At 55.9% G+C, this 12,799-nt stretch overlaps 3 protein-coding genes across 3 annotated transcripts; all 3 read right to left on the reverse strand.

Annotated features, from left to right (window-relative positions):
* Positions 1-1,057: 1,057 nt before the first annotated feature.
* Positions 1,058-2,282, reverse strand: CGGC5_v004764 (Fasciclin-like arabinogalactan protein; the record flags this gene model as incomplete). The annotated part of the gene is made up of 2 exons (XM_032023830.1): positions 1,058-1,340; positions 1,399-2,282. 2 exons carry the CDS (start codon positions 2,280-2,282, stop codon positions 1,058-1,060), a joined length of 1,167 nt encoding a protein of 388 aa, XP_031893173.1.
* Positions 2,283-4,353: 2,071 nt separating this feature from the next.
* CCL1 (Cyclin CCL1) lies at positions 4,354-5,609 on the reverse strand (the record flags this gene model as incomplete). The annotated part of the gene is made up of 3 exons (XM_032023941.1): positions 4,354-4,611; positions 4,692-5,000; positions 5,058-5,609. 3 exons carry the CDS (start codon positions 5,607-5,609, stop codon positions 4,354-4,356), a joined length of 1,119 nt encoding a protein of 372 aa, XP_031893174.1.
* A 1,043-nt stretch (positions 5,610-6,652) lies between these two features.
* Positions 6,653-8,103, reverse strand: mug137 (Meiotically up-regulated gene 137 protein; the record flags this gene model as incomplete). The annotated part of the gene is made up of 4 exons (XM_032024056.1): positions 6,653-7,486; positions 7,555-7,670; positions 7,724-7,894; positions 7,977-8,103. 4 exons carry the CDS (start codon positions 8,101-8,103, stop codon positions 6,653-6,655), a joined length of 1,248 nt encoding a protein of 415 aa, XP_031893175.1.
* Between the last annotated feature and the right edge of the window lie 4,696 nt (positions 8,104-12,799).

The following is a 12,799-nucleotide window of genomic DNA, read 5'->3' on the forward strand; positions in this document are numbered from 1 at the left end:
TCTATGCGGTCTTTGTGCGGTACATTGGCCGGTGGAATTCACTGCATAGTATTGTCAACAGATGAACATCTGAGTGTCCGGAGATGCACCCAAGCTGGAGTTGGCAACGCATGGCAATATTCGGCGTTCTCGCTTAAACAGTGGCGATTCAAATGCCATCCATGGATAATGTTTCCTTTTCTCATTGTGATAAGCAGCCATCGCCTAGTACTTCTTTTGGTTCGAAAGATTCCTAGGCCACCACCACCAAAGAGCGTTGAAACAGCACGCAAGTGCTGATATAACCGCACAGTCGCGACTAATCTCAAAGTACGGCTTGTTTGGATACTGAGTCGTGTGGCTTGGGGCGAATCCTGGACGGCCACTCAAAAGACCGGACGTTCAGCGGTGTTGAGGTGGAAGAAGGTTGGTACTTCCGCATTTCCAGCACCAAATCATGCGTTTCTAACCGAAGTCCGAATCTCGTATCGCCGAATCCAATCATATCTTACGGCACATCATAAGTCCGTTTATTTTGTTGTTCCCTTATCAACTTTAGGTGCGGTCATTCAAGTTCATCTATTATGTCAGATTTCTTGATATACACCCCAGTTGAAACTCGTTTTACATTCTTCTGTCCGACCTAATGCGCTTCTCTCCCCAGGAACCTCTAGTCCTGCGCTTGAAGCGTCATAGTCAGAAGTGTTGGGGACCTATATCTGTGCGAGAGACGTTTTCAATTGAGCGTAAAGTGGACTGTGTCAGCCACGGTCACGGAGATGGATGATAGTACCTTATCCAAGTTCACATGCGACACCTACATTGGTACTTTTTTCTTTCACACTGGTACTTGTTTCGGCACTGATTCTGCAATGACGATATTCTCATTACGATCCTACAAAACCTTCCCTCATCCACTCTCGTACTACTATTACAAAACACTCCTCTCAGGGTATTGACAATATAAATGAATGAACATCTGCAAGTCAGACGGTAAAACATCGTTCTTTCTCGTGATATAACAAGTCTTCCTCGCACCTGCGACCCCTTCACGCTTTTCTTACACCATAAATCCTGCTTAAATGTTCATGTATGCGGCCATACCACCGAACAGCGCAGCAGCGCCGACGGCGGCGGTCCTCATGGGCGCGGCCTGGGTGCTGCTGGTGGTGGTCTGGACAGCGCCGCCGCCGTTGCCAGCGCCAGTCTCGGTGGCAACAGGTGGGGTGGTGGAGGGAGCCTCAACGCCGCTAGTAAAGGGGTTGCTTCCGTCAGTGGCGGTGCTAGCGCCAGAGTAGGCAGGGGCACGAGTCGAAGCAGAGGTATCGGGCTGGACAGAGGTGTTGTTGGGGTTCAGGACGCTATTCACACGTTAGTCTTCCATACCGTCTCGTTGTGGTACATGGTTGTTTGGCTTACCCGTCAATAACATGAACAACACCGTTCTCAACCAGGATGTTAGGGACGACGACCTTGGCCTCGTTGACGTAAACAGTCTCGTTGATGACCCTGACGGTGACGTTGCCGCCGCCGAGCGTAGTCAGAGAAGTGTTGGTGATCTGGGGGCTGTACAGAACCGAGCCGACGACGTGGTACGACAGGATCTGGGCAAGCTCAGCGGAGGCAATGCTGCCAGCCAAGCTTCCAATGGCAGCGAAGGCCGCGTTGTTCGGGACAAAGATAGTGAGGTCCTTGGCGGCAGCAAGGGTGCTTGTGACGTTCGCGGCGCGGATGGCACCGACGGCAGCGGTCAAGTTGGCCTGCTGCAGAGTGGTGTTGATGGATCCCGGGACGGAGAGGACCTTGTCGATGATGTGGACGGTGCCGGCGGTGAAGTTCAGGTTGCCTTGCGAGACGGTGGAGTTCTCACGGAGGGCAGTGAAGAAGGTGACGTTGCCGCCGACAGTCTGGGCCTGCACGCGCTGGCCGCCGGTGATGTTGGTGTAAGTCTCGTTCTGAAGCAGGGTAGGGATGAATTGAGGCTGCTCGGTGAAGGCAGAGGCGTAGTACGTGCCGTTCAGAACGTGGTAGGAGAGGATAGCCGCGACCAAGCCCGGGTCCGCGGCAACAGCCTGCATAACAGCAGGAGCCTTGAGGAACTCCTCGAGAGCAGCGTTGGAGGGAGCGAGGATGGTGATGTTCTGGGCCTGAGCGAGACCCTGCAGGATGGCAGGCTGTTGGCCAAGGAGCCCAATGAGCGTCGACAGAGTCGAGTTCTGAGAGGTCAGGACCTCGGTGAGGTTCGACTGCTGGGCAAAGGCCGTGCCGGCCAGAGCCAGGAGAGAGAGATTCTTGATCTGCATGTTGTGTTGATGTCGACAGACGTGCTGCTTTCTGTAGGGCTGTGTAAAGAAGGTGTTGCTGTTCCACTCAAATCCTAAGCTTGTCGAACTGGCTGTCACAGAGAGGGAGAGCGAAGGGGCAAGAGCACACTCTTTAAAGAAACATGTCTCCTTCACTCCTTGGCGCGACCAACCGATGAAGAGTCATGACAAACACTTTCTCGAAACCGAGAGGGGAGCCAATACCCATCGCGCTGGGCCGGAAGAATCAAGCTTGTTGCCCGGCGGCCCCCAAACACAGGCTACTTCGTCGGCAACCCCAGACAAGGGTCTTGGTCGACATCACGACGGCGCCAGGGATTGAGACCGAACACGCCTTGGGTGGGAAGGGGGTGGAGAAGTCCTCCCTAGCTTTGCGCGACAACAACGACGCTTGCTGCGCTGGGCAGGCTTGGGTACGGGATCGCCAACAGCGTGCCAAGTCGATCGTGGGAAAGTGCAAGTAGCTGGGGGCGCCGGTGGTACGGGGGGGTACGGCGAGAGTGAGTGTGTTGGCCCCGTGATGATCGGATCGAATCCCGGGGAACGGTTGCCTGATTCGCCGGTGGTGACACGGTCTAGCCGGTACCTTATGTCTCTTAAACCTACAAGCTACTATGGAGCCCCTGAGAACACTTCGATAGAGCTTGATTCTACAGGGAAAGCTCCATCTGAACATGCAAATCTGGGACGAAGCCATTGCCGCGGAATTGGGCGTTCCCGGAGCTGTCATCGCAAAAGAGCACCAAACGAAGAGCGGAATGCAAAGTATTGCATCGCCGCCGGGAACGTAGTAGACGCAAGACGCAACAGGCCATTGGCATCGCACCATGTCTTGGGAGCTGCGTAAGCTTGTCATCCCGTTGGGCACAGCTTCTCGCAGGCGAGTGAGGGCAAAAAAGTCAATGTCGTCAGGATAGTCCGCCTAGCGCCATTTGGGGACGGGAGTGGCTCCGACGGCGCCGGCGACGAGCTGTGCTGGCGCGCTTCCCAATGCTACCCGGCAACATGGCGAATTAGTCATGTATTATTCGTAAAGCCCAAAGGGTGTCTTCTCCTGCATGCTAAGCCTCATATCATTACTGAGAGTCTCATGCACCTTGCTGTTGCTGATTGCCGTAGACTGGGGATGAATACAATCATGGTGTCTTGGTGTTGTATCTCATTTGCCCGGGCAGCAGAGCAGAAGAGATGAAGGGGGACGGGGCAGGGTATCGACTGCAGACTTCTTCCCCGCATCCAACAACCCGCATCCCACACCAGATGCAGGGCCATTCAGGCCATTCCCGCTGTCCCCTGAGTTCGCTTCGACCAGTCAATGTCTAGCATGTCTTAAATGTCTCGAGTCTGTGGAAGCTGCGAGAGCTCGCCCTTGAGGGGAGATCCTTGCTAGCTCCCCAAGACAGCTGTCCGTAAAAAGCCTAGCTCCTCGAGGAGCATGGCCAAGCACGAATAATGGAGAAGCTTCTTGGGACCCCAAGCCTTTCCAGGGGCCGGCTGTGCCGACTCTGCCCATCTCCTCATAGTAAAAAGCGATGTCATCTTCAAATGGGTGCGTCATCGATACTGCTGACACGATCGCGACTTTGGCGCTTGTTCCAGCCGTCGATGCAATGGCGCATTCCTGCCACCGACACGCCAGCTTGGCGCTCCCATCTCGACGGGTGATTGCCCCAGGACTCATCCGAATGCGTTAAAGTTGACCCGTTGAGGCCTCCGGGCGTCGTCTAGATGAACTGACATGTTGAAAATCAGGGAAACCCAAGGCAGCGCATCCTCGGAATCCCATCAACCGTCCACGGCGGTGTTTGGAACTGGTAGAACCGGGACGACTTGTCCATTGCCGCGTCGCAATTTCACCTTCCAGAGCAAACAAGCCGTGCAACAAAATCTTGGGGGGTATCTTCGTATGTAATAATTGAGCCAAATCATCCGGCCCAGCCATTGGTCCTGGCTATAAGCGCCGTGGCTGGAGCTCTATTACGCCATGTGCATTCGCGCCAGGGCAGTGAGGAATGCCAGCTCGACGCCGCGGTCCAGAACTTTCATCTCATCACAACGCTGGGCCAAAGACATCGTCGCCTCCTTCGGCTACCTTTCTGCGTTTCGCCCCCCTTGCATCGTTCCCATTTGCTGCTGCGATCTCTCCGCCGAACGCTGAGCCGTCTCCCTCGGCCTTCGGGCGGCGGGGCTCCTTTTGCGCCGCCATCTCCCGCCGGGCCTTCTGCAAGGCCACCAGGTCTGCGCGATCGGGGTCTCTGCACTTCTTCAGCTTTCGAAGAAGGGGCCGGATCAGCTTGGTGCTCTCAGGCTACGTGTCTTGTTAGCAATGGCTGTTCACAGCTTTTCATGATCGCGGTTGTCCGTCATGAACTTGTCTGATGAACATACCTGGCCCCAGTACTCTTCCAGCCGCTCTGGAGGCTCTGTTGCCAGCAACTCCCGGCACGACTCTATTGTTCCCATTACCTTGTCTCTGAGGTCAGATCGAGGTGTCGGATCCATCTTGTGGGCGCCCTCGCCGTTATGAGGAGGGGCAAAGGCTCCTTGTACGAATTTCTCGGCAAGTTCTCTGTCAGCGAGCGAGAGAGCGGCAAGCATGATCTGGCTGGGGGTGTAGTGGAAATAGGCATCGGTGACGAGAGAGCTGAACTTGAGGTACTCTCGAGCGCGAAGGTGGGCGGTCTCGACTCGGGATTTCTGGCCTTGGTCAGTGTTATGCCCTCCACACAAATCTAGTATTATGTGTCAACTCACCTCAAGATCGGGATACCTTCGCAGCTCCAAGATGGCTCCTTCCAGAGCACGGAACGGATGTCTGACATCAAAGGCAAAGCGCACTCCTTGGCACAGCAAGAACTCTCCCGCCAGAATCTCCTCCTCGCTCGTGTTGGGAAACTTGTCGGCAAATTTGGCAAGTCTCGTGTAAATTCCCTCTGCTTTGCTTCCGAAGAACAGGCACGTCTTGAGCAATCCGGTAGGCGGGTAGGTCATGACGGAGTTGGTCACGAAGAATCGGCGGAGGAAGACCGTGGCAGTAGCTCTGACTTCGGTGGGCAGGCCGCAGAAGGTGGCGGCGCGGATAAGCTCGACGGTGAAGAACTTGAGCAGCTGGGTCTCTTCGGCGGCTGAGAGGAACTCAGGCAGAGGCTCATCCTGGTTACCACCTCTCAGCTCGAGGAGCCGGGCGCTGATGTTTGTCTTGGCGAGGCTGTTCGTCGTTTCTCGAAGTTCGGCCAGTTTGGACGGGGAGAAGGACCACAGCCGGTACTGGGTCGAAAGCCGGTATCGCGCATCTTCGGTCGCCATGGTTGCGCCGGACCGCGCTAGGCTGACTGACGATTGACTCTTGCAGAGAGAAAACGGAGTGTCGACTAGCTGCGGGTTGCTAGACGTCGTTTGGAGAAGCTGCGACGGCGAATCGGACGCGGAAAGCAATGTCTGCTTGAATCGCTGCAGAATGCAACGCCAGTACCAAAGGTGGACGGGAATATTTGTTGTGTGAAAAGCTGCTGGCAGATCGACGTTCGAAAAGGCGCCGCGATTCACACAGAAGGCGCGGCTGCTTATCGCTGCCTAGGTTGAGCGGATAAGAAGCTCGAGCCACAACACTCACGTGATACAATCAGCCACACCCTTTGGAGCATGTCTGGCTGTGGCTTGACTCCCGGCATCAAGCCCGGATACCGGCAGTTCAGGACAAGGAACGGCTGCACACCTCCGATCGATGCGGGTCCTGACGTCGGAACACACCCGGCCTACATGCCTAGAACGGTTTACATCCACCGGGGGATTTACGAGTCAGATTTTCAGGGTCCAACACCAATCGTCCCCGAGCCCAGGTGGAAGAAGATGGCACCACACGAACTGCCTGCTTGGTGCTTCGAATGAGAGTTCCTCTCGATGCGCTTCAACTCGGAACATAATGCCGTGGCACGCTCCTCTGACAGCCACCCACAGTGCTGATGAAGAGCTCCAGAGGGCGATCGTACAGTTACATTGCCTTGTGTGTCACACTAAACATTTGTAACTCGGCCGCGTCAGCTGGGATAACTTTGCTTTTCAACTAGTTTATAGAGTAGTATCCATGTTCGAACCGAGCCTAGCCATCCATCTAATCACTCCCTTCCCAACGGCAGAAGCTATGCGAGGAGGGGAACCAACGATTGCGGATCCAGCCCACGGATATCAATGCGCCCCAACGCCATGCTCCCGTCGGATTCCCTTAACCCCCGACAACGGAATGAACAGTCTATTTATGCAACGAGACGGAAACAAACAGTATAGCACACTTTGCGGCCAGAAAAATGCCCGCACAGTCTAAAGACCCATTGTCAATAGGCCTTGTAGATCTAGTACCCGACCTCTCTCTTGGCAGGAATCGGTGGTGCCGGCTTCTTCGCACGGCTCGGGGGAGGAGGGGGCGGCGCTTTCTTGGACTGCAAGTTACTCGTGCTCTTAGTGAGGCTTCCCATGCTCGTCGCAGGGCTGGCGCTGCGGTCGCCCCATTCCGGACTGCCGCTACCGCTGGCTGTCGTGTGGTCATCATCCCGGTCGGCAAACACATCGTCTCTGCCCAGAGACTTGCCTGTAGGCCTCAAATTTCCACGCAAAGAGCCCACATTGGGCACACTCGGTACGGGAGGGTTCGCGGTCGTTCGTCTTTCGACAGCAGCGGGACCCTGAAACGTCTGGGACCTACCGATAGACGGTCTCGCGGGCTCCGCGGCGGCGCCAATTCGGGTACTCTCGGAGCGCTGCGACCGGATGGGCATGCGAACAGGCATCGGCTCGGGTTCCTCTTCAACTGGCTGGCTGCGGGAGGAGTAGTCGTTGTAAGAGCGCGAAGTGTTGGAGCGGCCGCGGCCATTGCCAAGACGGCGGTCTGTCGGGGATGAGGGTGCGTTGCCGGCCCAGCCGTTGCGGAGACGGCGGAGTTCCTCGGCGCAACGCTCATGGTAGTCCAGCTCGGCGTCAAGCAGGCCGGTCAGGTCGCGGACGTTGTCGGCCTCGGCCTCCTTGATATCCTGCATGCGGCGCATCACATCTTCGCCAGCCTCCTCAAATTTGGCACGTGCGGTACGGAGTTCCTCCTCGAGGCGGAAATCCTCGCGCTTCGCTTTTTGCATTTTGCTGATACTCGCATCGTAGGCCAATCGACGCGACTCGAGCTTCTTCCGTGCGGCCTGCGGGGAGTGTGTCAGATGGGACGGGCTGAAACCACTTTTGGGCAAGCAATGACGTCGGTACGTACCTGATACTCTTTCATCATGGCCAAAGATCTTTCGACGGATTCCAGCCAGTTGTTGGTGATTTCCGTTGCATAGCCTTCTTGGATGCCGGCCAGGCGCTCGTTGGTTCGGCCAAGAGCTGTCAATCCTCAGTTAGCCAGGTCTGGTTGCGGGGTGCGGAACGCAGCGTACCAAGCAGACAAGCGCCAAATTCCGAATCAGACTCGAATTCCTCTCCGTGGGAAATCATCATGCGACCGACGAAGGCAATGGGGAGTCCCTTCTCCTTGTCTTCGAAGCCCTCGCCGCGGCGGGCAATCCACTTGACGTAGGTGCTGGTCGACTTTTGCAGCCTTTCCATTCCTGCAGAACGGCACCGTTAGCATGTTTGCGTGTAAATCGGGACCACCAGTTGGATGGTTTCTGGGTGGACAAAGTTTCGTACCGTCATATCGGAGGGCCATTTCCTGCTCCAGCATCTTGAACTCGTCCGAGTGGCCGGTCTTGGACTCGGAGCCCATCTTCTCGCCGGCCCATTGGAAGGCGCGGTCGAATTTCTTGGTGAAGTTCATGGTTGCGGTATTGGTCTCGACAGTTGGTAGAACGATAGCGGTTCGTGGTAGGTAATTAGGAGCCGGTTGTTGGCTTTACGTGGCAATTAGGAGGGAGGTGGGTCGAGATCGGGGTCGAGATCAGGTCGATGCCAGCATTCAACGGGTGTGTCTTGATGAAAGGAGACGAACGATGGTGGGATCGAGCCGGCGGGTAGTGGTGTCGCGTGGTAAGTGAGAGTGGTGTGTCTGTCTGGTGGAAAAGGAATCGAGAGAACGAAGGGCTGGCGGCGGGTTGTAGAAGAGGAAGAGAGGAATTGAGGATACAGTGGCGAATTGGCGATTATCACGCAGCAGAGACAGAGACAGAGCCAGGCAATGGTCGACAATGCATGGGCCAGGGAGGGTGACGGGATTCGTGTGCAAAGATATACGGCGTGGGTATCTGCTGGTGGTAGGTACGGGGGTAGAAGGCGAGGGAGAGGTACCGTGGGTTTGGTGGGAAGCAAGGACAGGTAGAGGAAGGGCCGTGGAAGGGGGTGGGAGGGATGGCAGATGGTTTAAAAATGGGAAGGCACGACCAGGTGGTAAGGTATCCGTACTCTAAGGTAGATGCTGATGAAAAAATTGGGAACGTAAACACGGATTGCCAGGTGCACTTGCCAGAGGGGCAGCTTCTTGAGACTGAAGACGAGGGGAGGGACGAGGGGACGAGGGCAGGGACGACGACGGACGGTTGATGGATTGGGAAATTTCCGTCATTCGCGGCAGCAGCAGAAGCAGCAGGAGGAGCAGGAGCAGCAGGAGGTGCGATGCAGGTGCCACCTTCTGTACCGTTGGTGGCAGGTGGTGTGTGTGCAGTTACCTTACTTACTTCCAGTCTTTACGGTCCTCACCTCTCAGATATGCAGGTGCAGAGGCAGGTGCGGCAGGTGCATCTGAAGCCGATGCAATTGCTGGTCGAGACAGGTCCAGCATTGGGAGCAGGAGCAGGAGCTGTTTGGCGGTACAAGATACCAATACAGACAGCAGGAACGGTACGGCGGCGTTGTGGCAGTTTCGACCTCACACAACGCTAGCGGTCCCCAAGCATTGGGTGGGGTGTGGTGCTGTTCTGCTGCGGGAGGTGGGTTTTGGAGGCAAGCTAGGCATGGGCTAAGGCACACGCGGTACGTGCCTCACCTGGTGGGGTGGGTCGTGTGTCACTCCTGAGTGGAAGGAAAGAAGGGGGGATCATGGATGCAGCAGCACCTTCCCTGGGATCACTCACACACTCTTACATGGTACTTGCCCACGCATGAGGGAAAAAGGCAGGCAGGCAGGCAGGCAGGCACTCCGTCGGGGAGGCAAGAGCAAGCTTGAGCTTGCTGGAAGCACCGTCCAGAGAGAGAGATATATAGAGAGAGAGAGAGTTTCTGTTACGGTACGCGCATGCTGAGTTTCGACTTGCTTTTCATATTTACCGTATCAGGTCCGTCTTATCCATCAGTAGACTGCCATGAATGACATGCAGCAGAGCACACACACACCACCATCATTGCCATGTCCAGCTTCCAGTTCCCAGTTCCAGTTTCCCATCCAACGTGGTCAACATGTTGTTGCCCTGCTGCCCTGCTGCCCTGCTTGCATGCCCCGGCCGTTACCACCCGCTGGGTGCTGGGCCGCTGGGGAGCATCGGTGGGAGAACAAAAAGAAGACGACGGCGACAGAAGACCCCACCCTTTTCGACGACTTCGAGAATGGGAAAGAGATTGGAGGCGGGGTACGGAGCATCACCACCGGTACCTGAGAAAGGGGAGCTACTCCTCGTGTCGCACGAAACTGGGTGGAGATGCAGGTATCTCTTCTTCAACGGGTACCAAACTCCGAGCACCAGGCAAGCATCAGAGAGAGAAAAAAAGGGTCCAGCCCACAGCTTGCAAGACGACCAAGGACTGGGAGCTGACCACCCCAAGATTGTCGCCGTCTCCCCCTGCCCACGCTGCTTGCTGCATACTGCGAATACTACCCTACAACGCCGCACTGGAGCTCGACATGCAGCTCAAGCAAGGCCTGGATCGTGGTGAAGCCGTCAACCGTCTGTTGCCATCCTTCGCTTGCAGATGGCCGGTGGAATAAGGTAGTTGTTAATGGTTGGCAGCTGCAAGACTGTGCCGCCAATCTGCACATCCTCTGCAAGAAGCCCCAGTTGGAAATGGTGCCGTGGAGAGCTTTTTAGCCGGATAACCTAAGGACAGGCAAGGCAAGCACTTTACCTGCCTCTGATATGAAGGGAGTGCTGCCCCCCTGAAGCTTGTCTCCTTGTCGCCCGTCAGCCATCAGCTTGAACAATGTGGATGGGAGGAGACGGGAGATGCTAATTATCCAATTGCTCGTTGCGATAGGTGCTGTTGATGAGAGGGGGTCTAATGGAGTGTTTGGCGTAGATGTGACTGAACACTGAGCTGAACTCTCGCTGGCTTTCTCGTTCGTTCCGTAAGGAATACGGTATTCGCATAAGATACGTACCTGCTGTACCTGCTGTACCTGCTACCTGCTGTACCTGCTGTACCTGCTGTACCTGCTGTACCTGCTCTGCTCCCGTCATTCGTCATTCGATGACAACGAAGCGGGAAGGAACTCCCATGATCATGAGGGAAAGCGCCCCCATGGCTCACCCCAGCAGTTGCCGTCATGGGGAAGGAGGGAATGACCAGAAAAGGAGGGAACGCAGCCGCCAGTGACGAGACCGTTGAGCCAGCTAAAACAGCCAACCGCCACAAGCCGCGCTTCCTCCACCACTAACGAGCGCCTTTTTCCTCTCTTTTCAAGATCCTTCCCGGCCTCGTCCACGCCAGCCAGACCTGTCGGGACTTCTTCTCGCAATGCATCGTCTTCGCCAGCAGGGACATGCCCTCTTGCGAAAAAGAGAGTGGACGACGAGAGAGACAATGTTTCCCATCTACCTACTCCAGCTTTCTCCAGTCCCCATCTTCCCGTCAGTCTCCATTCTCCAGTCGAAGGGAAAAAAGCCTAGCCCGCTTCCCGAGGTGGATTTGTTTGACCGTCGCTGGCGTGTTTGACGGTCTCTCACACTTGTCGTTACAATCGTGGCCATCCGGCGGTTGATGAGCGGTCGCAGGGTCGCAGTCGCACATCCGCATTTCATCGGCGACTTTTCCGGCGCCATGTCGCGGGGACGCGGACCTGGACCTGGACCTGGACTCATTCTCAACTGGCTTCCATAGCCTGCCACCAACCACCAACTACCAACCACCACCACCTGTGGGACCGGCGTTAGGTTGTTTGTCTGGTTGGTCTCTGCTGGCTGGTCTCAGCGATGGACAGTCAACGAAAATATGACAGCCAGTCGTATTGTCCAGATCAATGATCAACACACCCTCTGCCATGCCGCGCAACTGGGTTCCAGGAACACGACCGATCTTATCCACCCACCACCCACACGGAGCAATGGCTTTGCTAAATCGAGACGGGTCGTTGGGGACGGGGCAACCCCCTGCTGTCTGTCCACCATCCATCAATCCCAGGGCCACAGTCTCATTCCCATCTCTCCCTGCTGCTGCTGGCGCCGACGCTGGCAGAGGCAGAATTCAAGACGGTCTCAACCCCGTTCCCCTTGCCTTCCCTGCCTCGTGGACTTTTTTTAAAGGCTACCCAACCGCTATCAGAGCCGCCAAGCAGCCTCAGGCGTGCGTGAGAGACAGAAACGGGCGAGAATGGAACCCCCAGCTCCCTCGGCTTGGCTTTTGGTTAAGTTGCCAGGAAGCTCTCGTATCGGAAGACCAGTGCTTTTCTAGGTATTGGGCTGCATTTCCTTCCTCGGGAGGTTGAGCTTATTATGAGCTCACACTCGCCTGGCACTGCCCATTAGAAAGATGTGACGGATGGGATGGATGGGCTCATTGACCATCGACGGTCATCAAGAGACCCAAACGCTGGTACGTATTTCATCATTTCCCATTGAAAATCTGCTCACCAGCTAGCTGCAAAGTAATCTGATGGTAGATGAGCAGGGCAGTGTAGGTACCGAACGCCCCTTGGTAGCCCAGACCAACCCAGGCCTCGAGCTGCTGCAGGTCGTGTCCAACGCCGGCGACCCTAGGTTCACTAATACTGCACAGTCGCCTCGCTGGTCAGTGCCAGTGGCAGATAACCGGCGCCAGCGATGCTGCCACCTGCCGCTGCCACGAGTCAATTCATCGGTCAAGTGGTTCCACTGATCCAAGGGACTCTGGATGATTTGGACACATCAACTGCAGCAAGTGCCTCGACGCTTGGAATACAGCAGATGCGCCGGTGACGACTGGACAAGCTGCCCTTTCCTCGGGCGTCTTGGCACTGCTCCAACTGGTCTCGGTTGTTTCTCGACCTCTGTATCGACAACTGTCTCGCCTCACTTCACAACGGCACTGGCCCTACTGCGACTATTCTGGAGAAAAACAAGACACCGCCGTTACCAACCGACACGCCGTTCTCAATACTTCTCAAACCATCGTTCCCGAGGACAAAACTTAGTTTTCGCCCTAGGTCACTTGACACACGCTGGAAAGGTGTAGAAATCCGGGGTTGTCCTCGCCGCAATCCGCTAGCAATCCTCCCGCCTGTACCCGGGCAAGCTTCTGTTACCCAACCGCAGCGTAGGTATTCTCTCTGCGTTGCGGTGAGGGTGTGCTAACCGAACCATAAGGGTGCCACAGGCTGAAAACAGTCTCTCACT

Source organism: Colletotrichum fructicola (assembly GCF_000319635.2).
Source record: "Colletotrichum fructicola Nara gc5 chromosome Unknown KSG_Nara_v1_contig03, whole genome shotgun sequence".
Taxonomy (NCBI): Eukaryota; Fungi; Ascomycota; class Sordariomycetes; order Glomerellales; family Glomerellaceae; genus Colletotrichum; species Colletotrichum fructicola.